Source organism: Opisthorchis viverrini (assembly GCF_000715545.1).
Source record: "Opisthorchis viverrini unplaced genomic scaffold opera_v5_123, whole genome shotgun sequence".
Taxonomy (NCBI): Eukaryota; Metazoa; Platyhelminthes; class Trematoda; order Opisthorchiida; family Opisthorchiidae; genus Opisthorchis; species Opisthorchis viverrini.
In genome coordinates this window covers 995,457-1,022,947 of record NW_008751777.1, presented here as the reverse complement: position 1 = coordinate 1,022,947, position 27,491 = coordinate 995,457, and the positions used below count along the sequence as shown (strand labels likewise).

At 46.4% G+C, this 27,491-nt stretch overlaps 4 protein-coding genes across 4 annotated transcripts in view; 1 reads left to right on the top strand and 3 right to left on the bottom strand.

The window, feature by feature from the left end:
• T265_13940 (hypothetical protein) overlaps positions 1-3,927 on the bottom strand; it is a gene marked incomplete at both ends in the record, with an annotated part of 53,091 nt that extends 49,164 nt beyond the window's left edge. The window contains 5 exons of the mRNA XM_009171244.1: positions 138-239; positions 718-784; positions 3,351-3,527; positions 3,703-3,839; positions 3,867-3,927. Of these exons, the coding sequence (XP_009169508.1) occupies positions 138-239; positions 718-784; positions 3,351-3,527; positions 3,703-3,839; positions 3,867-3,915 (532 nt within the window). The remainder of the gene's footprint in view (positions 1-137; positions 240-717; positions 785-3,350; positions 3,528-3,702; positions 3,840-3,866) is intronic.
• An 857-nt stretch (positions 3,928-4,784) lies between these two features.
• The window catches only part of T265_06057 (hypothetical protein), a gene marked incomplete at both ends in the record, with an annotated part of 36,321 nt that continues 13,614 nt past the window's right edge, over positions 4,785-27,491 (top strand). The window contains 7 exons of the mRNA XM_009171227.1: positions 4,785-4,907; positions 7,309-7,511; positions 7,565-7,728; positions 11,308-11,379; positions 13,070-13,273; positions 15,265-15,417; positions 16,509-16,690. Coding sequence (XP_009169491.1) covers positions 7,448-7,511; positions 7,565-7,728; positions 11,308-11,379; positions 13,070-13,273; positions 15,265-15,417; positions 16,509-16,690 — 839 coding nt within the window. The remainder of the gene's footprint in view (positions 4,908-7,308; positions 7,512-7,564; positions 7,729-11,307; positions 11,380-13,069; positions 13,274-15,264; positions 15,418-16,508; positions 16,691-27,491) is intronic.
• Positions 6,664-6,990, bottom strand: T265_06058 (hypothetical protein; the record flags this gene model as incomplete). Its single annotated transcript, XM_009171228.1, has 1 exon — positions 6,664-6,990. The coding sequence occupies one exon, from the start codon at positions 6,988-6,990 to the stop codon at positions 6,664-6,666; it is 327 nt and encodes a 108-aa protein (XP_009169492.1).
• Positions 7,772-27,491, bottom strand: part of T265_06056 (hypothetical protein) — a gene marked incomplete at both ends in the record, with an annotated part of 54,422 nt that continues 34,702 nt past the window's right edge. The window contains 2 exons of the mRNA XM_009171226.1: positions 7,772-7,909; positions 15,239-15,338. Coding sequence (XP_009169490.1) covers positions 7,772-7,909; positions 15,239-15,338 — 238 coding nt within the window. The remainder of the gene's footprint in view (positions 7,910-15,238; positions 15,339-27,491) is intronic.

Genomic DNA, 27,491 nt, shown 5'->3' with positions numbered 1-27,491 from the left:
CCGATTTCGAACGTACCGCGCGATGGAATGCTGTCCAAATTTGTTGGCCCCAAACGGCCTAGTCGGGCCAATTTATTCGGCTGCTCCAACGGTTCGAATTCGTTACCATTTTACACACTATTTGGTTGCTTACTCACTGCACTCGGTGAACTCTTCCTGTGTTACGAGACACCAATGTCGAAAAGTTTGAGGACGCCTACGGTTCTCTGGTGGTTTTGAGGAACCATCCTCATTATCAGCTGTAAGAGCCGTGATTATAGCTGCCACAATTTTTTCGCCAATGATTTGAAGAGGTGAGGTGGGTGGCTGCGCATTGGAGGCAAGAGATGATGAGTTGAGGCGTAAGTACAGGACTGTCAGTTATTGCGAAGGGAGCTGTTCATTGAAGGCAATCGCTTGGTTTCACGAGCGCAGTTGATTGCGCGACTGAGTCATATCTGACGATATCTCTACTTATTGATGTGTTCTGTATCGGGGTCCCAAATCCAGGGAGACGGCAATGACCAGCGCAGCCGGTTTGCTGGTGATGGCTGCCATACACCGCTCTTTCCTTCTTTGTCCTTTTTTTCTTCTTTGACATTCACTGACTCGTTTCCACCGTTTACGTGGTTGTGCGAAAAGAACCTCTGAGGAAGTCGGTCGACTGGCATACGCAGTACGTGCCCAAGCCAGCGCAACCTATGCGAGTTATTATTTTTCGAATACCATTCGACGTACTTAAGCATTGCTGATCCGGTGTACCACCTGACTCGGGCAATTCTCCGAAGACATTGATGGTCAAACACTGAAAGTCTTTTGACATCCTTGGCATGCAGCGGCCAAGTTTCTGACCCGTGTAGCAATGTGGATCGCACCGCAACGTTGTAAACTCGACACTTGACAGTTATGCCGATTTCTCGCCTACGCCATAGGTGACGCAGGTTTATAAAATTGCTCTGGCCTTCCCAATCCGGATGGAAATATCGTCTTTCGCTAGGCCCTGGGGATCGATACAGCTGTCTAGGTAGACAAACTTGTCTACTGCCTCAATCAACTCATCCACAAGCATGAGGCTAGGGTTCGAGCCTACCCAGTCTTGCAGTAGCATTTCACGCCTTGCATGCGTGAAGCGAATGCAGAATTTGCATTATTTAATAGTATTTGCATTATCACGGGGCCAGATCCAAGAAGAGCTATTTCGTCTGCGTACACGATTTCTGTGAGCGGACGCCCCGGGAGCACTTCGACCCCACATGCGTTCAGCTGTAGGACCCTTTCGGTGCCTAACTACCATGCCACCTGAATGAAGCACGAGAACTGGGATACTTTCAGGTTGCCCAAACTTATACAGGAGAGGTTGAGAGGCAGAGGTCGGGTTGGAACTACATTCGGGTTCGCCCCTACATGCATTAGAGATTGATGGCGGGTTTTCGATATTCATATCAATGACAAAGTTGAAGGGACAGATTGAAAGAGGACAGCCAAGTCTTACAACTTGATGTGGTGAACTCAGGTGCGAGCTTTCCCTAGACTTTCACACAGCCCGGGGAGTTGGCGTATAGCGCCTTAAGGATGGCCGTATATTTGTCGGGGACACCTTTGACTCATAAACACTGCTGTAGGGCTTTAAGGTCCACATGGTCTAAGGCAGCTTTCAAGTCAAGGAAGACGACCATTGTTGGTTGCTGGAAGCAGTGTCACTGTTCCAAAATCTGTCATAGGGTGAAGATGTGATCGATGCATTCTCTTGCAGGACGTAACCCAGTTTAGTTTCCACGAATCTGCCTCTCCGTTTGTTCACTCAATCATCGAAGGATAAGACCAGAGGGGTGCTTCGATGCCTCAGCTACCAGGTTGATGCTTTCACACAACGTCCACGCACCCTTTTTGAAGATAAGAATAACTGTCGACATGCCTCTTTCTGCAGGTACTATCTCTTCGTTCCATATGCTCCAATAAGCTTTTTCAGATGGGTCACCAGGGTTTCTCGACCTTCTTTAAACAGGACTGGATACAGACCGTCTGGTCCTGGTGTTTTCTCACGTTTGAGTACCGATATTTCGTAATTTATCTCTTCCGGCGGGCGATTAAAGTTTACATTCCATTCTCCCGTAGTGCTATCTCGACAGGCTGAGTTGCAGCAGGCCAGCTAATTTGATCTTCGAAGCGTTCGGCTGATCTTTCCAGTCGACGTTTCTGCGAGTGAAATAATAAACTGCCTCTTTCATTTATCGTTTCACTGATCGCCGCTTTTCGAAGGCCAGTCAGTCGTATCAGCTGGTATAGAACACATCTATTTATGGTAGCAGAAGCCTTCTCCATCTCTCCAGCTTCCGATGTCCGCCACTTTCCTTAGGCTTTTCACTATTTGCCGTTTAGAGATTTGCGTGACCGTCGTACGCGTTGCCTGCTGGTATGGATTTCCCGCTATCAATTATAATCAGAGATCTCGGCGACACCTAGTGGTCTTATGGTCGAATCGGAGAATTCGGACTGTCAACAGTGAAAGCCGCTACAATAGCTCCTTTCACAGCTCGCCACCCTTCATCCAAGTGCTCATTATTGGTTCAATTCCAAGAGCAATTGAGCTAGCTCAGCTTGATACTGCTGAGCTGTGGTGCTTCTTCGAAGATGGTGGATTGGCATGCTTCTTGCTGACTTTAGAAGTCCTGAAAGGAAACGAACTGTCAGCGTGCACGCATCGTTGCATGGTCGGAATCACTGAACGCCACTAACATAGCTCCTTTTACCTTTTGCCACGCTCCATCCACATGCTCACTGCCAGTACAGCGAGATGGCTTGGTGGTTAGATCGCGAAGGTCTGTGGTTCGAACCCAGCCTCTACCTCTCGACTTCCCTTGTCTAGGCTTGGACAACTTTGCAGCATCCCAGCTCTCGTGCTTCCTTTGTGTGGCATGGCAGCTAGACACAGAAAGGGTTTTACAGCTCAACCATCATTATTTATCTCATCAGAATCAAGGTGTGTCTCAGAAGGAATGGCAGTATTGAATTGTGGCCATCCACCGGTTGCTGATGGCCACTTGATCCAACTGGGTCCACAGTTGATTTGCATTTGGTGGCCGCCAGGTTACGCGATGCGAACGTTTATGTCGAAAGTTTTTACTAACCAGAAGTGGTTGATGATCAGCGCGAAACTGGAGTAACCGCTCTCCGTTATCTGTGCGACAAGTATCTACTCCGAATCTACCGCTCAAACGTGATTCCGAGGGGCTCAGACGACTGAGTTGGACATTCATATCGGCAGCAAGGGTCACAATATCAGTTTTGTGCCCTGAGATGCATAACTGCGCTTCTTTCTCGTATGCGTGTTTCGGAGGTGCAATATACATCAGTTATGCGAGCATTCATACTGGAAGTTCGTACTGGCTAAAACAGTTAAGGATCTGACACAATTGGAGCAGTCGCTCTCCGTTGCCTGTGCGGCGAGCATTGATTCCGAAATGACCGCCCAAATGTGGTTCCAAAGAGCTCAGACGACCGAATTGAGCATTCATATCACCCGCAAGTACCACATTGTATGTTTCTTTCTTGACGAATTAGCCCAGATAACTTCTCGCAGAGGACAGTACGGCTTTACTCCCAGACCGCCTGGTAGCACGATTACTCGTTGTACGACTCTCGCTGCTCTAATTCTTGACCTCCAATTCTTGACCTGAGAGAGGAGTATGAAACGTTTGGGTGCTGTTGTTGCTACTGGCCTACCAGGGTGGGGGCTGCGTGGTCCCAATTGTTCGGAGACGCTGCGAGATATGTCTGCTCATGGATGTCAGTGACGTTCGTGTTGTCAGTTTCTATCCAGATTGTCTGAATGAATGAGTGTCCGGACTGATTGTAGTAGGCTAGCACAAAGTCCCTCTCCTATCTACCTTTTTTTATTTTCTTCACATAAACCATGGTTGTATGGCAGCGAAGCATCAATGTTGAAAACTGATGTCGTGCTGTCCGTAATGATGCTGGTGATGAGTGCTTTTTAAGTGACTCAAGATTTGCGATAGAAAAACACCTAGATTGCCGAATTCGCTGTTTTCATCTCTTGCGTTGCTTTCCAACAAGATTGACTACTTCCACAAACCTTTAATTTCGCGCAACTCGACCGGCGAAATTTATTATGGCCGTTGAGTGATAGCCCTATTCTCCTATGTATTTATGGAACCCCTATCCAGAGCATGACTATCCAGTAGCACCGCAACCTTCTAATGAATATGGATTGAATGGCAGCTATGCACCGAAATGTTGCCGTGGCCAACGATTGTTCTTTATTTTTGCGTTTCTTGAGCGCGGGAGCAACTTTCAAAATTCAAATCGGAGGTCGATGTGCTTAGTGTTTGAGACGCGAACACACTGGCCAGTAGGTCCGTGGTTCGAACTCAACTTCCGCATCTCAGGTTGCTTGGGCAACCTGATAATGTCTCAGCCCTTGTGTCTCCTTCAGGTGGCCTCGCAGCTGAGCACCGAAAGTGTCACAACTGAACGATTTATGTATGTATGGTATTTCGTCCTGTCCCGTACAATCTGGCTGGACTCATTTTACTTCCTCTGGACACTATCTTGTTTTATCTTTTGCCGTCTTATTCATCCATCCACTTGAATAGTTGGTCAAGTACTATCTTCCGCCTTTTTTCGCGATCAAAAGACAAACAAGCCGATTCTCGACTGAATCGTGTCGAACTACCTCGCTATCGAAGGCTTCAACGTGCATGCTGGATTTTCGACTTCCTAGCCTCCTACTTGTGTTGCCGTTGATGTATCGCTGTATCACTTTATCCATTTATCCATTCTTTTCCAGCGCTACTTCCTTCTGTAGATCGCGTTACCCGTTTTTGCAGTCCCAGTGAGAGCATCGAATCTCAGGCCTTCAATGGGGAACATACATACTGTTGGTCCAAGCGAAGCCTTGGTGATATCAGGTAACTACCTTTGCTCGACATACTTGGAAAGTTAGATTTGATCTTATGCCTAGAGCAGTGGTCCCTCAGTCTTCCTTTCGTTCAAGACCGTTAGCACATACCTTGTGAAACAGGCTTATTCGGGTGACATGTGGGCTATAGCATTCAGTTTTCTGGTATTTCTTCAGTTTGCGAAAGAATTGTTCAGTTTATTTTTACACAGTTTATTTTATCCCGGCACGGAGGATGTAGGTGAAAACGATGTCCTGTATTCTTCCTGATTCTTGCACTGCTATTACTACGAGGCCATGAGGCAAATAGATTACTTTTCATTGGTTGAACTCAGGGGAGTGAAAATTTCTCCCGTAGTTTTCAGTTTTCGGTGCGCTATTACTAGAGGCCATGAGGCAAAAAAAATAATTTTCATTGGTTGAACTCAGGGGAGTGAAAATTTCTCCCGTAGTTTTCAGTTTTCGGTGCCCAACTTCATCTGTGCCATTTTGGTTTTAACGGACGCCCTAACTCGTGTTGTGCCATCTACCCGCTGGTCGTTCCACGCTCTGCACAGTCCCTCCTCTTATCTGTCGCGTCATGACCGTACTTTGTGTTCTTTCGCAAACAATCGGTATGCTCTGTAGTCTTGTCGTTGTTCGGTCATTGAATACGACTGCAATGGGATGAGTCGAATTGATTCCATCAGGATGCGCCATCTTTGTGAACATTTGTGCTACCACAAAGAAATGTCACAGCGAGCCCCAGTCTGAGTACCAGTTAATGAGAGTCAAGGAAACCTGACATCGAAGAGAACTACCAAGAGCAGCCGAAGTACATACCGGTGAAATTATAAAAACGGTAAAGATTGAGCAGAAGGAAACTGAGCTGTTTGGATCTTGATTTCACCTTCGTGCTTGTCGATAAGAATGTGGACGTTGGTATCGTCACCAAGCTTTTTCTGGTTTCCGTATGTAAACACAAGAAATCAGCAACAGTCTCCTGACGATGGCACCTTTGCTGGTCTGACGCGTTTCCGTTTCAAATGTCAAGCTTGGTGATCAGGCGATAAACTGAAGAAATGAACAGGCTGGCGCTGCCCGGAGTGACCGACCAATCCTCACGATAGGTCAGCGAAGGTAAAACCGCGGCACGACTGCAACGAACATAGGTACAACGGATTCCTCAGGACAGCTTATTCCCCCAACTAGCCTTTTACTCTTGAACTGTGGCATGATTGATACAAGATGCACAGTTGTAGGGCTGTGGGATAAAGTGGCGCCAATGAGATACAGTAAAAATGAAGATTAGGTCTCCGGCTTCTTTAGATGGAGACTTTACTTTGTGTAGAATGGTGTATGATTCGTCAACAAGTCAACATCAACCCAGAAGCCTACCGCTTTCCCCGACACATCCTTGCTATTTTGCTATATTTCATTTGCTCCGTCACCGGTGGAACGATATGGTTGTGGCTCGAAGCGCGTGATTTCAATCGTTGACACTTTCTATTGGGCGATTTCACGGAATCCGAGGGAGATTAGTTTCTTTAGACTGACGCATTTCTCCAAATGAGGAACCATGTTTCAGAGGAGACCCTTCTGATGGCCCGTCTATAACGAACATGTATCAATGTATGGCGCTTAGGATTTAACCTTGTCGTTTAGCCGCACTGGAAGCCATCGTTTTCCCCGTTTAGAACTGCGTGGTAGGATATTTAAGTATTTTCAGCAACACCGATGTCGCTGTAACAATCGCGTTGTGTCATGGCTGTTGTCCCTGATGCGTGCTACTCCAACCACCAATAGCGGAAGACCGCTCTTTTTAGAGTATTGTTGAACCCCAGCACAGTTCGCCGTCGCAAGGTGTTTGCTAGTCGGGGAGCAAGATGTGGTCCTAGCGTAGTGCAATAAAACGGTAATGGGATGTCCTTCCATTCAGTGGAAGATCGTCTGTCGGGTGTGTGCTTTTGGTTGGGATTGCCCCATAAATCACTAGAATCCTCCGCTTGACGCGTCTCCCACAATGTGCGCAACAAATTGTAGAGGCTTTCTTCCCCATTGAATGACCACGCGTCACTTGGTGCCGCAACATTTTTCGGTGAATACCTGAGCATGTAATTTGATTGATGGACAGAAAAGTTTCCCCGTCCCCACCTAAATCTTGCTAGTTCGTGTAAATATTTCTGAAAATGCACTTGTATCTTGTCCGTACTTATGACTAGCTTCACTCAACTCAGTTGAGCAACGTCCCATCGCCGTCGCCCAATAAATGGGGCAGGCTAGTGATGCATCTGTGGGAGGTGATCCGGTCCTTCAGCTAATCATTGGCCTACTGGTGCACCATTCATGTTGATTCCTGTTACCTTTTTCACCCATAATCCTTTCCTTCTGATCACCAGCCTTGCCATCTTCCTAATTTCGCCCCATTCCAGGTGGCTGTTGTGGAACGGATAATGTTCGAACAATCATTGGCGGTTGGGGTTGGGCGTGGTGGTGCGTCACACAAGTGCAAAAGTACATTTCGCTTTCGCCTCTACATTTTTTCCGCAAAACAGGATTTCCCTATCTGTGATGACCCTGAATCCAAGATGTGAAAATGTTGAAACGTCAGAGGGAGTGCCACTCACGGTGACAGGTAATTTGTCGTAAAACTGGTTCTTTCTGAATTTGGAACAACCGAACTTTTAGGTGTCGCACAAGTTAAGGTGATGCGGGATGACAAGCTGCTTCAGGCGGCTTGTGAACAATTCTTGGGAAAACAGACCCGTGAGATTCAGAACACCATCTTACAAACCCTGGAAGGTCATCTAAGAGCAATTCTGGGTACCCTGACAGTTGAGGCTATTTACAGGGTGAGTGTTTGTTTATGTAGTGTTCTGGCCGCTTTTCTTTTCCCTACTCAAGTGAATTCTCTCTTACCCGGTGTCCACCATGGTATTCCTCCACACCCATGGACTTATCCACAGCCTTGCGATGTTGGAAATGGTTGAACGCTTGGGTGGTCACTATTAGTGTATGGCCGACGCAGTTTAACTGAGAAAAAAAACAACCACCGAACATATGAAAACGTGTGAACAAAGTTGTGTGTAGCACGTGAGACATTCACAAACTCGCTTTGTTCCGACGTCAAAAATGCGTCTCACCGAAACCAGGGCGCCGTATGGACAAAACAACCATGAGAACAGTCGTGCTCTGTGGATTTGAGACTTGACCGTTGCAGCATATTCGCAATGGAATGGTTCGTATGCGAGTATTTTACAGTGGGTTGGAATCGGTAGGGCGAAATGACAAACTTGTCAGTGGTTGGGACGTGCGTTTCTCACGTTATTCAAATATACCTCTGTTTCGAATATTGTGATTCACTTCATATAATTAAATAGGTCATAAACCTGGTCACTAGGCGGTAAGGACGTCAAAAGACTCAGTGTTTGACCATAGATGTCTTCGGACCATTGCCCGAGTCTGGTGGAAACATCGTATCGGCAATATGATGTAATTCGAATAGTTCTTTGAAGAGATAACTCACCCTGAATAGATGAACTGATCATAATGTGATGTACTTCGAATAGTTCTCTGAAGAAATAACTCACCCTGAATAGATGAACTGATCACACTCCATAGCTTATGCTTGCTTGGCTACGTGTTCCGTACGCCAGTTGACAGACTTCCTTGAAGGGCTCTTTTCGCACCCCAACGCGAAGGGTGGGGACGAACAAGAGAAGGTCAACTAATGTTTTGGCTAATGAGTATGAAGGGCTGAGTTGATCAACAGTCGCGCCCTCAATTGCGCTCATGCATCCAAGTTATTGCCTTCAATGTATAGCCCTCTTCCTGATCTTTCCAACGGGAAGTCTTTTGACAGCACTGTAGTTGCGCATCAATTATATCACTTACGGCCTCCAATACGAAGCTGTCCACCCCATCCCACAAAATAATCGGCGAGCGAAAGTGTGGCAAGTATGACTACTACGACCAGTACGTGGTTTTTCTACAGCCAATGATGATGATGACTGTTAACCTGAGTTCCTATTGGATCTTCTCTCCTTCCTCTCTAGCGTCCGTATGATTCTCCTTGTGCATGGTTATGAACGACCCTTTCCAGCGGTGTGCATGTTATCACCAATGAGCCGGACTGCCTGGTCGGAGTCCGTCTGTCTTATCCTAGGCTTGTGTTGGGCGAAGTTCGCAAAAGTCACGAACTGGATCAATTCCTCTGATGATGTCTCATTCTAACGCAACGCCCATTTGCGTTTATTTCAGTGACTTTGGAGGATGTAGACACCTTCAGATCTGTTCACCATCTTCTCTCGGATTTGGGCTTTTGGTCAAAGACCTTCACACATTCCCGTTCCTTTTCCCTTCATAACACCTTCCCCCAGAACGCTGTGACATTTAAGCACTCGTGTTTACTACTGGCGTGTTGGTGTTCATGACGACCGCGGTGGCCATGATTATGATGATAATGAGACATGTTTTAAAAATTCCACTTTCCGAATCATGTTAGTCACCGATTTGGGCTCGTGGATCTACTGCAACAGAAGTAACGAAGTAATCGTGGTTAATCCGTTACAAAGTTATGATGCTGATCGGAACGTGTGTGTGTGCCTGTGTGTGATTAGGCACGTTCACGGGATGTTGATGCACCAAATAGGGTAGTTACTGAAACTCGATAGGTATCGATTTTGCGATTTATAGTGACTCGCTTCGTCCCATGTTTTCGCTTCACTGACTCTAGTCCGTAATTCTTTTGTGACGTTTTCCGGCGAAAGGCGCTAGGGCTCGTAGTGTGTCATGGTTGTACGAGGGCTGGGATACTGCCAGGGCGCCCACACCTAGACAGGAGGACGATTAGGGTCCTCAACCAAAGCCTGTGGCTCAAAAGCCTAACCGCAAGGCAGCAGTGTTTGGCGGGAAATGCAAATGCATTACCATTTCTATGGAACAAGTCGTCGCACATGTTCCAACCTCCAACCTGGAGGGCCAGGAGGTTGTGTTCGTCAGACCTATACACGTTGACCAACCTGGTATGCGAGACTCTGTGAGTGTCACGGGGACACTCCCCAGTATAGCTCAATGGATCGCTGAGGTGCGCAAACCGTCACACCACGGTATGGTCCACTCTCTTCTTTTTCGTAGTATGGGCTGTTACCGGTCAAGTGAAGTTTTCTGCAGACAAGACGAACCGACTGATGTGGCGACGTTGTGCCATTAACTGTTTAACTGATGGTGCACTGGGTTGTGGTAGTTCCACTTAGAGACGGAGTCAGAAATGTTTCATTTTCATTACCAGGGACTTGTTCCTTCGATGGATCATTCCCCGTCGAATCCACTGCCAGATTTCGGTACAACAGTGCTCCGTGTTTAACAAAGCTGTTTCGTTCTTAGAATGTTGCAGCATCGTTTTCGGATACGGCAATCGATTGGCATTGGAAGTCTGGTTTTTATTTTTGTCGGCAATCGTCAGCCTTTCTGTGACGCAGTAATTAATTCGTATCCAAATGGTCGGTAGAGGCTTTGCATTTCCCCCACAAAAGGACAAATCTCATCAAGCCAGTCGGGAAAGTCCAGTCGCGTTCAGTTTATTATTTCGTCTTAGTGTGAGACTGGGATTAGAGACAGTAACTAAGACACTGTCGATCTCAGTTATCTGTCTTTCTGGGTGTGCAGTGCACCAACTTGTTATGTGATAGAGTGTTTAAAGACGAACCGAAAGACTGTGGGTTCGAATCTCCCCCAAAGGTTTGTCAGATGCACACACAAGTCCGAAGTATTGCTTTCGGCTTGTCATCATGAATTTGCTTCACTTGCAACGTGGGATTCCGACTGAAACTGTTGTATAAAAGAAACTGAAAGTGCCGTTTGCAAATACTCCTAGGTCAAAATGGCTACGGAGTAATGACAAGATCATCATTGTCTATCGACTTGTATTATCTCAGACACGAGCCTAACAGCACTTGTTCTAGAGTTTCTGACATCCGTTGGTGACATGTCCATCTTAGCCTGAATATAGTGGCCAGAATCCGGCACATGAACAAGGCCCACCAGGAAAACTAGGCTCATTTAAAGCGCGAGTTCAGTCACGTCAAGAGAATGCCTACTATCAGATCAGTTGACAGGGCGAAACAGGTGGAGTTGGGGTCAGAAGGAACACCCGACGAATTAGCAAGTCGAGAACGTTTTTGAAAAAAAGTTCTCGAAACATCTAGACTGAATTTCAGGCGATTAATCACAGGCACAAGAAGTGGTGTCTGACAAAAATCTCCACTCTATCCGTTCTTGTTCAACTTTGTCACCGGTAAAATAATCAGGCGAACACCGGAAGGTTTTCGAAACTCCGGCTTTCAAATCGTTGACGATGAGAACCCTGTCGATTTGGAGTACACAGAAGATATCGTCCTTATCGCTGAAGACGAAGATGAAGCGAATTTCAGGGATTAATCACAGGCACAGTTCAGGTGACTCGCTGTCTCGCTGCGGAGAAAACGGGATCTGCGATGCTTGTGGTATGTCGTTTGTTTATTGGAAGAGGTGACTGGCGATTTAGTCGCTGTGCATAGTTAACGCTTATTAGAACCCATACTTCAAATGTTCGGGGAGCGTCTATCTCGCACAACTTCTACTCAACCCTGTGCTAAGTGGATCCGATTTAAAGATGACCTAGCGACGGAGTTTTAAAAACACAAATTTGGCATTCGCCCCTTCCTGGATGGAGACCTCGGGTTCGGACACACCTTTGGTTAGCGACACTAGAGCTTGAGATAGCCGGGTGGTTGAGACGCGAACTCATTGACCGGACGGTCCATGGTCCGAACCCAACCTCATATGCTTCTTGGTTTGTGAGAGTGTGGGGAGCTCTCCCTACAAGAAGTGGTGTCTGACAAAAATCTCCACTCTATCCGTTCTTGTTCAACTTTGTCACCGGTAAAATAATCAGGCGAACACCGGAAGGTCTTCGAAACTCCGGCTTTCAAATCGTTGACGATGAGAACCCTGTCGATTTGGAGTACACAGAAGATATCGTCCTTATCGCTGAAGACGAAGATGAAGCACAAACCGTCATACCATCTTTTGGCATGTGCCTTTTCCCTTCAAATGCAAAGTCATCCCTGAACATTCTACTTACAATTCAAGAAGACTCGTGGGAGGTTTTTGAAAATATACATGGCTCGATGGGTATATTAGCTCCTACGGAAGTGTGTCTAATGAACTCGGTGCACGAATCTAGTAGGTCAGAATGACGTTTACCGATTTGCGCCACTGGTGGCGTCAAAAAACAAATGAGTTGGTCTCTGTTGTCGTGTATGCCACGCTATAGTAAAGACTGTATTGTTGTATGGTTGCGAGACGTGGCCTCTGCGGCAGATGTGAGGTTTTTGGCCACCGATACCTCAGAAGTGTTGCTGGTGTCGGATGCCGTCAACGGATTAGTAACGACGTGATTAGAAAACGGGTATTTGGTTGTAGAGCCGAAAACATCCAGCACCATCTACCGCGGTGGCTCGGTCGTGTGATACGCGTGCCGAAACACCATCTATCGAGACGAGTGTTGTTTCCGGTGTCTCCTTCAGAATGGCGCAAGGCGCGAGGTGGACAACGTGTGGCTTGGCCCAAGAGTTCAGGTGTTCTTGGTGCGGTACGCGTTACGGGATGAAATCCCCGTGACCCCCGCACCTAGCTGGAAACATTGGAAGAAATAACTCACAGTCGGTGTCAATGGGTATCAGTTTTTTTAGATTGTCTGACTGAGCGCTTGGAGGTGTAGACACCTCAAAATGCTTGCGATAGCATGGCACCGGGTCCCCTTTCTCGACTAGTTTTCTTTCCACACAGGCTTTCAATATATTTAAATGAATTTTGTTGTTGTACGGCACTGAAGCATCAGTATAAACACTAATGTTGCCGCTTCTGATGCTGATGATCGTTGTCCAACATGGACCTGTTCGTAACGAATGTCCACTTGGTCTCAATCGATATTTGCACGTTCAGACCAGTTTTACTCGGTCTTTAAAAGTCTAGACAGTTTATTTCTGTGACGGCTTGTTTTTTCATGCCGCAGGTGAATAACACACTCACAAAGTTTTTATTACACCGTTAGTTGATTTCCAGGAGCTTTCTACAGTAGCGCTGGCTTCACCAAATAGCCAATACTCTCGTTTTCTGAATCCAAACTCGATCTTTTTTTCTCCATCGTAGGATCGCGATCAGTTTGCCAGTCTCGTTCGCGAGGTGGCTGCTCCAGACGTGGGTCGAATGGGCATAGAAATTCTCAGTTTCACCATCAAGGACGTCTACGATCGTGTGGAGTATTTGGATTCACTGGGACGCTCTCAAACAGCCGTGGTCAAACGTGACGCGGCAATAGGCGTTGCTGAAGCGGAACGAGATGCCGGAATCAGGGTATGCAAAAATTTTCTCCGTTGTCTACATATTGTTGGCGTGTATGCGTATAACGTGCTGTTTCACCGTCCAATCACTCCACGGTTGTTTCGTTCTCTTTGCGCACCCGTTCCGAGATACAAATCCGACACCCTATTCACTGCATCTCCCCAGGAGTCGAATGCGGCCTTGGGAATCCTTGTTACTTGTGCCTTTCATAGGTGTGGAAGAATAAATAGATTCAACTTGGGAGCGGCCTACAACCATCAGATTAACACTGGCTTGTAAATGGCAGTAATAAATAATAATAATAGTAATAATAGTTGTAGCACGTTCGTTGCATAGTCCCCATGCCTCTTAAGGAGATACGAGGGCTGTCAGGTTGCCAAAGCCTCGGCAGGAGAAGTCGGGATGGTTGGGTTCGAGCCAAGAACCTTCTGATCAGTGAGTTCGGGTCCTGACTGGAGAGTCCGTGGTTCGAATCTGACCTCTGCCTCTCAACTTCCCCTGTCTAGGCTTAGGCAACCTGGTAGTATCTCAGCCCTCGTGCTTCTTTCTGGTGACATGGCATTGTAGGCACCAAAACGGAGCTGCAATGTTGAACCATTTCTAACTATACCCTTGCGAATTCGTTGACACCATCCGACACCAGGAACGCTTCTGAGACATCAGTGCTAAGAAACCTGAAGATTCCTCACATCGTCTATCTGCATGATCCATCTCTTGTAACTATACCACAATATCCTTTACTGTAGCCTATTACCTGCGACTCTTGAAACCGAGTGATGCCTTTTTGTAGTCACAAGTGACGCAACTTACGATTCGGACGCTTGATACTGAATTCAACGGACCCACTTCTGTCAGATTGATGAGATGGGGCAAGATGGCTCAGGTGGTTAGAGCGCGAATTTACTGACCGGAAGGTCCATGGTCCCAATCCGACCTCTGCCTCTCGACTTCCCATTTCTAGGCCTGGGCAACCTGGCGGTATCTCAGCCCTCGTGCTTCCTGCGGGTGGCGTGGCAGCTAGGCACCGGAAGGGGTTACCGCTGAACGATTTTTTCATTACTTCCGTCAGAGCTAATATACCCACCGAGGTGCTTGAAATTCTACCTCCAGCTCTTCCTCTTGATGCAACAAATTTTGAAACCCCAGACCAAATGTGCATCTTTCCGACCAGGATTGGACTGGAAATCTTAGTACAAGTTGGACTTTTGCTAACACACCATCCACAGATAGTTTGAGTTCGTTCTTGCAGGCCACACCTCTAGGGATTCTGTGTAAGGCAAATGATTCGAGGTCGCTCTAGGTATACTGCTTTGTGAGCATTCGGAAAATTGTTGAAAGTCAGCGAAGATCGCTTCAACCACGTCGTCCGACTTTGTTCTGCCCCACACTAATTTGGGAGACAACTTATTGTACTGAGAATTGTTCAGTAGTCGTACTTATCACAGCTGCTTCTACCTGGCACTACGAGCAAATTCTGTCTCTTCAGAGGTAATATGAACGTGCACACTGGACTATCGAACCGTCCAAATACCTACGCGTTTGTGACATTTTCCCGCTATTCTGTTTGTGTAGGACTTGTGTCCTGAGACAGTCCCACTTTCCATCCCTCTCCGAAATCCGTGATATTGTTCCTGTCAGGGGAGATTTGTCCTGGAGGTGTGTTACCACTTCTAATAATTGGGTATCCCGATTATGTTTCTATGGAAACTGTGAGCGGTTTATCGGGACAATCTATCGATTCTCCATGTTCTTCCTCCCGATTGCCACTGTCATTTGACGCCAGTCTCTTGGCATGGCTAAATGCCCATTCAGTATCCACTTTTCTGTCAACAGCCAGACTGCTTGGTATTCGCAGTGTCATAGTGTACGTTTTAATATCATGTCTGAACACTGTTCAGTATTGCGACAAGGTCGCCGGTTTGTTGAGAAGGTTGTTCTATACACCTCATCCTTATCCCCATTGTTCCAGTCACATACCTGACACATATCTTTCCCAACTCCAGGAGGCCGAATGTGATCGTGCTCGTCTGGACGTTCGCTACGCAGCTGACACCCAAATCGCCAACTCGACTCGGGACTACCAGTTACAAAAAGCCAGCTTCGACCAAGAAATCAATACGGCGCGAGCTGAGGCCGAATTGGCCTACAAACTTCAGGTACGTCTGAACAATCTGTCTAGTGGTCTGAACAGAATAAAACGGCTCATCCACTAATCGCCTTGTCCTCTGACGCAAGCCATCGATTCTGTTTCTTGCCATTGCCGTCGATTTAGTGCGGAATCCTCCTTCCAGACGAAGCTAAAAAGCTCTCTTCTCTTTGCTATTCTCTTTCCAGCGAAAGGATTATTCCGCTTTGTTCGTTCACTAGTCTCTTCTTCGAAAGAGAAAACACGTCAGAAATATGTAAATAGTTTCACAAGGCAGTTCACTTAGTCTTTGCAAGTAGTACAGCTTGAATGAAGTACGAAGTAAAGTGTAATAAAGACAAAACGCTCTGTTTCACACACGAGTAACCCTCTAGAGGGGTCACCTCCTTAGAGGAAGCAATTTTGGGGTCACATGATTCCCCCCAACCCCGTTACAAACCTGCCTCAAAGAATCACCCCATCTACAGTACCGAGGAGTTTAGACGGCTACCAATGAGGCCGACTTCATCCATAGGGTGTCTCAGTAGGTCTCCCAGCGACCATTTTGGGATTTTGTTCCTTGGAAAATCCTTATCAGGGGTGACTTTACCACCAGATTCAAAGTTTCATAGTGTTGATTGGATGTGAAAATTTTCAGCCTCTCATTTCATACATCTGTAGCTTTGCTTTGCTGCCAGTTGGTCGACGGTCTTCCGCATCCCTTATAACTTTCATTGTGGTCTCTTATTTTCCCAGAATTGACCAAAATCAAGTCAGATGTTTGTTAAATGACTGAACCTTATCCTGATGTGATCCTCACAAATTCCTAAATCATTCATGATTACGGATAAACACGCACCGACACTTAGTTCGGCGAGGAAGCACATTTGTTCTAATCGCGACCCAGAAAACTCGCCAATCGCCCAATTGAATAGTTTTTTTCTTGGCACAACAGATTATTTGAGGTTGATGGAAGCCCCTCAACTTAATTGCCTAAACGAGAGGTTCAACCGAGCCTTCCTTTTAACACTGATCTAATTTTCGAATGAGAGTATTTCGCCAGAACCAATCTGATCTTTTTCGGGGGATGAAAGTTTCATGAGGGTTTCATTCTACCTGCAGGCGGCAAAGGAGCAACAAAAGATCCGAACCGAGGAGGTCAACATCACCATTGTGGAACGTCGTAAACAAATCGAAGTTGAGGAGAAAGAAATTTTGTGTAGTGAGAAGAAAATGGATGCCACAGTTCGACGTCCAGCCGAAGCTGAGGCCTATCGGTTGCAGCAGGTAGCTGAAGGTAACCGGTAAGTCAAGTGGCTTTTGGTATAAAGTCTTCTTAGCATCCATCCTGGTTTTGAGTTGTCTTCAACTCAAATGCGCTACGATTGCACCAGTAGGTGTTTTAGCTTCCAATATTTGAATAGTTGCATCGCGACCAACCAGTCGCATCGATCTTCTGCATTTTTTAAAACTTTCTTCCGATTGCTACTTCATGGCTTCCCGCGTTCCCCACTCACGGAAAGAAATTCCTGGAAACCGTGGGCATTAAGATGTCCATTGCTTCAATGTTGTGGCGTTCCGCAGTGCTATTGTAGTCCTTCTCTGGCAAACATGCTATATACTTGCTTGACCCGCATCAAGTTTTGATGTTGACGGGTCGTTTTTCGGGTGAGCAGTTGCCAATACCCCGTTTGGATAGCAATCTTTCATATCAACTTTCAACGTAGCGGAAAAAACCTCATTAGACTTTTTGTGTGTAATCGGCTCAAGTTTATGAACCATCGAACAGGTTTACTAAAATGCTGTACATCCAACAGACCAATGATATCTCCTTCCAGGCAATTGCGTAGCTCGGCGAACTGGTCAACAATCAGTGTCCCCGACCTCATTTGTGAGGATATTAGGACTGTTTGGACGAACTGGAATTGTATCATAAAAATGTTACAAAATTCCATCAGTTAGGACAAACCTATCCCCGTCACCATTGAACGAATGTTCTGATTAAAACTGATTTCTAATTACGCCTGAGATGCAATCGGGTCCCAGTCGGTGACCGGAAACAAGGGAGAGAGAAGGCCGCCGTCGGGAGATTGCTACTTCCGATCACAAACGAAAAAAGTGTGGGCATGTTTCAGCAGATACTGGACATCCGTTTGGCAATCAACACTGTGCATCCATGGCCTACCTTATGCTGCCCACCATCCGAGTAGATGGTTGAAATAGCGTCTTTTCGCCGATTATCAAGATATTATAATCAAGATAACCAATATATTATAATCGATACTTTCAGGCTGACTCTGATTGGGCTACAGCTGATAATTGCACCTGCATCGGTTATCCGCAATCGACGGTACTCTCTCTCTCTCTGCGGAAGATACGCCTGTTGTACACTCTAAAAATCGGTCCAATCAACTTACCGAGTGGTGTGAGTGTGAGTCAAAGATCCCACAGTCTTGTGGGGCGTGCACTTGAACGACTCATCATTGAATGATACTGCACTGCAGTCCACATAGTACATGTCTACTGTTTGGCAAACCCCTTATTTTCACAATTCGAAGCCCGGCGGGTTGGAAGTTGAGGGTAGAAATCTTCCAGGTTGTGGCTCTAGGGCACATTGGAAATAGAGGTTCAAAACCATGCCTGATTTCGAACAGGAAACCTCACACGTTACATCTTCTGCGGGTTAACCTCAACGAATACGTGCTGAATCTTCATGGGACTCGATTTAGTCTGCGAAATTCGGTCTGAGAAGCCAAAATCCTATAACACGTAAAATGCGACTGCAAGCCATCTGATATTAGCCATGGTTTGGCTCTGTGGTTCACCGAACTGGGTGGCAACTGTGAAATTCGTTTTCTAGTGCAGTGTAGTAAGTAAATAAGTATTCGGTCTTGCACCTGTGAACTTTAGCATCCCCGCAGGGCTGCAGTGGCGGGAGACTCAATGATTTCAGTACTGCACAAGGCTTCTCCAAGAATTTCCCTCCCATATCGTAAAGTATGGCAGGCTGGCAGGCTTGACGGTGCTGTTTGCTCCCCATGCGAGCCACCTCATAGCGTACATTCTCAGTTGGAAGAAACACAGAAGTATGCGGTCCTACATTTGAGACTAGAACAAAACAGCGAAAACGAGGACACAGGCAAAGAGCGATGAACGAATTGAAGCAAACGCTGTCGAAAGAGGTTTGCCGTTAGCTGTTTCCCAGGAGTCATTTGATCCAGGAAAGTTCTGTACACAGGCAAAGAGTGATGAACGATTTGAAGCAAACGCTGTCGAAAGAGGTTTGCCGTTAGCTGTTTCCCAGGAGTCATTTGATCCAGGAAAGTTCTGTTACTTAGTCAGTCCTAATGACGCGTGGACTTCTTGACTGTACTGAATGCCTCTCCGTCTTTCAGCACCCTGTTGCGCGAAAGAGCTGGTGCGCCCGTTTGCGATAGCTGCGCTGACGAAACTCCATCTTCTCAGCATACTTGCTGTTCCGTCTCATCGCCTATCCCACCTGTGAGTTGTCACTTTCATCCAACACTCTGCTTCCGAACTGTCGAATTGTCCTTCCACGTATTCGGCTTTGGACGGTGTTTTGGCCATGTCAGACATGTGAAAACTCATGTGACCGGGGATTGATAAGCCTGGAGAACCCACCACGGAGCTGACTCATTGGCCCCTAAACCTCATCAGCGAAGTTGTATTTCTGAATGTGGAGTTTCGGCGCACCATAGCTGAAAAAACGCTTGCGAACTTCCGTATACTGGCACTCCATCCACCTAGCCAATCAAGTTTCACCTTTGTCATCACAGGTGATGAGGACGCCACGCCGTCCCGTCCAGATTTCGTGTAATTCATTCAATTGTTCCCTTGTTATGCCATATTTGGGCCTATTCTCTTCCACTGGTGAGGCGGAAGAACGCAATTATCTGCTAAAAAGCTGAGTGCTCACGTGTACTATTAGTGGGAATGTAATGAGAATCCTTGAGCTCGAGATGGCTCAGTGGTTTAGGTGCAAACTTACTGGCTGGTCCATGGTTCCAACCCAATCAAGGGCAACCTGGCAGTACTCGTGCTTCTTTCGGGTAGCATGCAACTAAGCACCAAAAGGGTTTTATATTTAAACGAATGACAATCTTCCCTGGTTTAAATCATACATCTCTGCGCGTTTCTATGTTTACTCTAAAGAGATTCATCTTAAAAATTGTTTTCACTACATTTCATGGGGCAGGACTAGGAAGGAACTCGTACGCAATAACCTAAGAGCATTCGTTACGTCCACCCACATCTTCACCATCTGCTTTTTCCACTCGTCAACCAACTCAGCCTAGTCCCATTGTCGAATTCTTGTAACAGATTCCAATTCAACCGGTACGATCCATCATCTCATCGATCGATGGAACGCGATAATCACAAGGTTTCTCTGTGATAGTTGTGTACAAGACCTGACGTGTGGCTACTGAAAGTTCGAACATTACACATATATGTCCATCTCGCACCCGTTTGAGGCCATCATGTTACTGCCTAACCTAGAAATCATGAACGTGCGTTTGTAACTGCTGCAACAACAACAACAACAACAGAAGCGTTCAAAATTTAACCGGGAGGCTACGGATTCGAAACTCCTTTGGGTTTTGCGAGGTGCATTCTACTGATGGTTGTTCAGTAAGAATGAAACAGGTGTACGGTTCTTCTTGACTTCCAGGCATAGGTTGGCCTTGCTTCCCAATTCTCCTCTCCGGAGCGGTCACGTGAGTAAACCAACAAAAAAGTCGGTCGCTTCCGGGAGGGGTTATCATGGGACTCGAATGTAAGGAAACAGATCCTCTCTATACCTAATTTAAGATACAAGAGTTTCTATCTCTTCTCAGATGCAAACTGTGGTGATTTGGCCGTCCATGGGGTCCAATACAGACGGAGTTATGAATATGCATCCGTCAAGTCAGGAAGAGTCGAGTAAGGATGATCGATCGCGGTCACCAGTGAATAGCGGTAAAAACTCGTCACTAGCGCTTATCGTGAGGCATATTTCAAGAATCATTTGAACCCGAAGGTGTAGAAGGACGTTAATCGGACCAAATTCAAGAACCGTGACATCCCGCCTACATTTGGATAAAATCGAAAAGGCCAGAGTACCCGGATTGCCACTTTTATACTTATGCGTAGTGCATATGCAGCTAGACCAATCCAACAAGACAGACGAAATCCATCTATTGAATAGGTATTGGAAACCTTTCACAAGAAGTACGGTCTCATTGTTAGAGTTTAGATGAACGGAGTGCCCGTTATTTTGGCACTGGTAAGGTATTTGATTAAGATATTTTTGTAGCTTTTGTCCCGAAGTGAAAATTGGTCCCTCGATTCGGTACAGGTTCTGTAAGGCTCTAGTTACGGCGGCAAAGCGACGTATCCCTGATTCTCAAAGGGTGTGTGTTTCACGCCAAAGTATAGGTTGTTTTTGTTATATGGCTATGAGATGTGGCCTGTTCGAGCAGGAGAACTGAGGTACCTTCAGGACTTCGACCATTGTCGTTTCAGAACCACATTCGTGTGGGTTCATGTCTATGAATCCGTAGTGAGGCAGTTAGAAACCGAGTGCCCGGTTGTGCGCTGCGGACTGCAATCGAAGAAGGTACCCAGCACGAAAGGCTTCGTTGGTTAGGCCATGTTCTGCGCATGCTGGATCAACGTGTGTCGAAGAGAGTTGTTTCCCGTACCCACTTCACAAGCAGAGAGGTGGTCAAACTTCAAGTTGGCTGACGGACGGTTCAGTTGTTAGGCAATGGACTTACTGACTTGATGGTTAAAGTTCATCATCTGCATCCCGACTGCTCCTGGAAACCTGGCATTATCTCAGCCCGCGTGCTTCTTTCCGGTGGCATGGCATTTGGGCACCGAGGGAGCGTTACGACTGAACGAATGTTATGACTTTCTACAGTGGGGTGTCAAAGGATTTACGCCAAGTCTGGGTTCTGTGGGTGTAATTTGCCTTCCAAAATAGGGTCGACCTGATCTACACTGTGTCCGGTTTAGAGACTCTGCAAGACATGGCTGTAATCGACGTCAATATCGTTCTTTTTTGTCATTTTTTTCATGCAGGTTACCTGATAAAGTGTCTGGAGGTGTGAGCACATCGAAATGATTATGGTAACTTGGATCTAAGTCCCTTCCCTTTCTATAGAGGAGAATGTCGGTAGCTCAGGTAGCGTGGATGGTCGTTGGCTTGTTCGCTGAGCTGAGCAATTTGGTTGCAAACGTTTCATCACCAATCGAGGTGACATCATCAGTGCGTAGTTGTGCGTAGCGGTGGGTTAGTGGTTGTGCGTTCAGTAGTGTTACGTGTGTGTTGATATACGTGCTGGTAGCCGTGAGGACACGGGATAAAAAGAACAACCAATGGAACCGCCCGACGGAATAACTAATCGCGGTCAAAGGTCATCCTCGGCTACCAGCACGTATATCAACACACACGTAACACTACTGAACGCACAACCACTAACCCACCGCTACGCACAACTACGCACTGATGATGTCACCTCGATTGGTGATGAAACGTTTGCAACCAAATTGCCCAGCTCAGCGAACAAGCCAACGACCATCCCTTCCTTTTCTTCCACTTTCGTTTTTTCTTCACAATGGGGCTTTCAAATAAATTATCTTTGTACGGCAGGGAAGCGCCATTGTTAAATGCTGATATTATGCCGTCGATGTCGCTGCCTAGGGTACCAAGCTGAATTGTGGGTTGCCATCCTCATAGGAACTGTATGGACAAGAAATGTTGCCTTGTTTCAATTTCGCCAGCTGGGTATCACGTGATTGAGGGCTGGTCACACAGTCGGTAGCATCGGCTTATCGTTGTTCAATTCCGTACGGCGATGAATCCACCGCATAGCCGTCCCACTACTCATCATATGTCAACATCCGTTATCTTTTCACCTACTTTTCCGCGAATGACCTCAACCAAATTGTGAGCGAACTGAGGACATAAACGAGGCATTCACTCCTAACCCTATGGCTGAGGTCTTCCTTTTCAATTGCTCTTTTTATCCTTAAACTCGGAAACCCCGTTGATCATCGCTGACTGTCCCAGTGTGAACGGACGAAGGTTTTTTCACCGAATCTTACTGCACCATTGGCAAAGTTTTGTTCGGGCTCATTTTCGGTTTGCGGAACGGATTATTCACAGTTGCAACGTCGAATCGCTGTCAGATGATTGGGTCACTGACCGACCGAAAGCCACCGTATGCGTAAAACGTACTACTAAATGGACTGGCTTCCAAATTACCTGTTGGTGACCACCTGGTCGCTGTGTTGACTAATTCAACCGTCGGGATAGCTGCATACATCGCGAGAAGAGGCAAGCGAGAGGTGAGTGCGTCAAAATGGGATTTCTACAATCAACTATAGTCATTGTGATCAAAGGACTTTGAAGAATCAGCAAAATTCCTGTCTGTTGTGGCTGTTGTTGCATAAACCCCGAGAGCAATCAGCCGTCATTAGCACGTGACACCACACTTGCCATCTCATTCGCCGCGGCTTCACATTGAAGATTGACTTGCTCGCAATAAGTACTTAAAAATAGAGTATGAATTGGAGGTAAATCAAATATTTCGAATGTATTATCTTGCCAGTAAGGCTACTTTCATAGTCCAATACTTATCCACCAATCTTAAGACCTAAATGGCCTAGTGGTTAAGGCGCGAATCACAGAACGGCATTCGAACCCGATACTGACTTTTCGACTGCCTCTGTCTGGGCTTGGGCAACTTGCTATGCACTGAATGCATACCATAACTAAACGATTGCCTCGATTACTTGACGGTTCTTGCGATTATGTACTTCAATTTTCTGACACATTGTGCTAGAAACCAGTTTTCTGTTCCATTTGCTAGATCCCTAAGGCATACAAAAATTACGACTCAGTCGGGATCATCTCAACTTTGTTGATAAAAATAAACGCGAATGTTGAGCACCATACGAATGAGAGAGGGCAGGGGAGTAGCCATCCGTTCCTGTCTGTTGATCTGGTAGTCGTTTAGATTCTTACTTTTTCAGCAGAAGTTTTATAGTTTCAGACTAACTGACACAAATTCTTGTTTGTTTGCAATACAGTCTTCACTGCTAATGGAAAAGAGATATTTTATCCAAGGTGTTAATTTACTCTGAAAGGTTGTTGAAAGGGGCTCATTTTCGTCGCCAAATTCACTCATTTCGCACGCTAGTTAGGTTTTAACGGGCGATTCTAGCTGAATCTCTCGTTCATGATCTTGCTTTCCAGGAAAGAAATTGGGACGAGATAGCTCAGTGGTTAGGGCGCGAATTTACTTACCGGAAGGTCCGTGTTTCGAACCCGACCTCTGCCTCTCGACTTCCGCTGTCCAGACTTGGGCAACGTGGCAGTATCCCAGCCCTCGTGGTTCCTTCAGGTGGCATGGTAGTTAGGCACCGAAAGGAGACCACAGCTGAACGAAACATGTTGGCGCTCCACAACCTCCGGAAAAGCGGTGCTTTTGGAACAACCACAGTTTGGGACAAACGGGCACTGTCCAAAGATATTTGGCCAACAAAGCACGTCTAACACAGCGGTCAAGACAATCGGAAACTTGGGAACTGCGCCTACGTGATAATGCCCCCAAGAAGGGTGAAACTAATCGGGGGCTGCGGGAGAGTTTTTAGCAACCTTGTGAGTAACGTGTCCCTTCTGGACTCATCTAATATTGTGACAAGCGCGGAAGGTTGTCACGTCTTTGGTTGTACCGATATAAGCAAAAGAAGTACCTTCAGTACAAAACCACAAATCAGAGCAAAATAAGTACCCACTTCATAGGGAAATTTGTTCGTTTCATCCAAAAACCATCTCCAGAAAAGGGACCACTGTTTGTGTTCGTCACCAGTAATCTCCTTAGGGTTGCGTGACCAAATGATTGTGTGATTTAGTTTACTTCTGCGAACTTGATCAAGCGGGAACTCATCCCAACGAAACAATTTCCGTCCCCGAATTCTATTCTCCGGAAACCCTCTTATGATTCATCAGGAACCTATTCCGCAAGATTTACTTTGATTCCCTGGATTTTGTTGTACTATCGCATGGTACTGAGTTCATCCACATCATTCACTTGAATAATCCTCTATCTGTCTTGTCGCAACTATTCTGGTTAGTCTACACCAAAGCTGCAAAGCACTGGACTCTAGTTTAGCTAGCATCAGGGTTCATTCGCTGTACTGCACATCCTTGGTCACTTGGGGATCGAATCCCGGACATCTGACATGCGAAGCGAACGTGGTAGCACAGGCACAAACAGTGTACATGATGTGAGTAACTTGCCCCAAAGGTGATTTACGCATTGGGTCCAACAATGTGTCTATAAGACTACGTCATCAGTTGACGCATCGTGCTTGTGCTCTCCTATCTAGGCTTGGGCAACCTGGTGATATCTGAGCCCTCATACTTCCTTCGGGTAGCTAGGCAGCGGAAGTGTTAATTGTTGCCACATAGGTTAGTTAAGCGATAGACGGCTAATAGCTGAGCTATACTCAGCCAAACCGAAGAAATCCTAGCTGTCTATCGTGTTCGCTTCTCTATTCTCTCTCTCTCTCTCTCTCTCTCTCTGTATTCTCGTCTCAGCTTATTCTCTTTGGTTAAGAAAATCGACTGGTGACATGTAGACAGTTCCAGAATTCAGTGTAATTGTCCCATGCAGCTCAGATTAGGCAGGTACGCCCTTGAATTTATTGAAGATAAAAATGGGATTGTAAAACCTCTCAGTCACTGATCGTCAGTTGTGCACCAAAATAACTCTTCACTCTTCGAGATACGAGCAACCAAGGCAGAGAAAACGAAGGATGAGCGTTTAACTCAAATCATCCTGGTATTTGCGACCAGTGACAGATGTGAAACTCATGATATACCTAGGGTGACGCTGGACCTACAGTAGAAGTTTTTTGCCATATGCATATCACTGAGGAAATCATTTTCTTACGGCTGAAAGTGAACACATAAGGCCATGTTATGTTGCGGTTTACGCGACCAGTACACTCATTTCCGCTCTCTTGTAGGTTCCTGTTTTCTCCATGTCGTCTGCGAGTTACATACTCATCAGTTTCTGCTTCTACTGATGATGGCAAAGCCATCACTGGATGTTCTTGTCAACCGACTGCTGTTCTCGCTTGTCTGTACAACTGTATGGCGCATCTGGTTACCTGTCCTGGTTAATGTCAGTGTAACCTGCTGTTTATCCCAAGTTCCGCTTTAATCCCTTTCCTCGTGGTTAGATGGGCGAACAAGAGACTGGTAGCCAATACCAAACACACTCACCATTCGATTCATCCTTTCTGCTCGGTTGAGTAAACGTCATTCCGTATTCTTTATCTTCCTCTCCCCATCTTGTTTGCTTGTTGAAAGTGTGATCAATCAACCGACTCGAAACCTCAGAATTAGAGAATCTGATGTGGCTGGAATTGTGGCAAAAACTTCGCGCGAAATACAGGGAAGGAACTGTTAACCAGAGTTAATGAACACAGGCTTTCTACTAAAGACACGATTAACTCTCGCTCATTTCTGTACATGAATTCAGTTGGAATCACGTCAGCATACCAGGATAAGCAGGAACAAAGAAAGAACGTGAATGCATAGAAGCTTGGTACTCCACTGATGGAGCAATAAACAGGCGCATTGAGATCGACCCTGTGTACCAATCTCTGAGAACGAATGAAATCCAGAACCACCAAGGCCCGACCCGAACAAGGAATCAAAGTGGAAACCGGTAGGACCGGTAAAACAAAAAAGATGTCCAGATTGAAGAAACAAATCCGAGAATCAAACGGGCCAAAGTAGTGGGAGCTTCAAAGAGAGAAGATATGCAAATCAGCCCACCAGGCCCATGAAGATAAACCGCGTGTTGGGAATCGCCTAATCAGGATGAAGACAGTAAACCACGAAAAAGGAAGTTGTTCTGTCAACCAATGAAACCTCAGGAAGGTAGACCACAATGCAACACAGATCGCGGAAGAAGCAACTAGCATAGGAAATACTGGGCAACAAGGGCATTATGTAGTGGAGCAACCGAATACTAGAAATGCAGACTATGACGAAACAGATCGCCAACGGACCAGCCAGACTCCGAGTGATGATCATCACTCACCGCTCAGATCATAGCTTAAAGCCGCTCTTTGCAGGCTGTATAAGCGCGAGCATGAAGACAGGAACTGTCTACTCAGCAGCGCACTGATGATGTCTCCATGAATGGTGACGAAATTTCGGCAAGTCAATTGCCAAGCTTGGCAAACAGATCACTAGCCACTGGATCAACTACCAATACGGCTATTGCGTCTCTCTATCTCTCTCTCAAGTAAAATGGTATTGTGAACGCTCACCAACACCGACGAATACAGAAAATCCTTTGTACTGTCCCGCCCTCATACCGGTGACCAGCCACTAATGGAGTATCTGAAGGGGAGGTTCCACGCTTCCGGTATGCCCAAAAAACCATTCCAGTGTTTCCTCCAGTAGAAGAATAACAACAGTCGTTCAATGGTAACGCCCTTTCGGTGCCCAGTTAGGATGCCACCTGAAGGAAGCACGAGGGTCCGGATACTGTCAGGTTGCCCAAGCCTAAACTGTGGTAGTCGTGGTGCTGAGGTTGGACCTTCCGGTCAGAAGGTTCGCGCCTTAACCACTAAGCTATCTCGAGCTCTTACCGGTGCTCCCAGCCTAATACATCTTCTACCTCGACTGAACCTTGCTCAGCTTATCACAGTCAGTCGTTGTCCCAAAAGTACGAGAAAGATCACGAGAAGTGTGGATTGGTGGTTTACCCAGTGCTACGAGCATTTTCGTCGACTGCCCACCACCAAAGGTTGCATTCAAGGACAGTTGTGACCAAATTGATGTTGTAACCACAAGTTAATCTCTACCATCCGATTGGCCTCCCTTCTTACACTTTCACGTTTTCCATCTTCCACCCTCCCCCACCCAAATTTGAATACTTTATCCGCAGGTCCCAGCTCTGGGTATGACCGTTTTGCTCGCCCTGCATCACACTCAGCTGCAGCTTCTGCACGTCCGAGTTCAGTTACAACCCTAGACACTTCGAAGTCTGTTTTCAAACCCCGAAAGCCTGT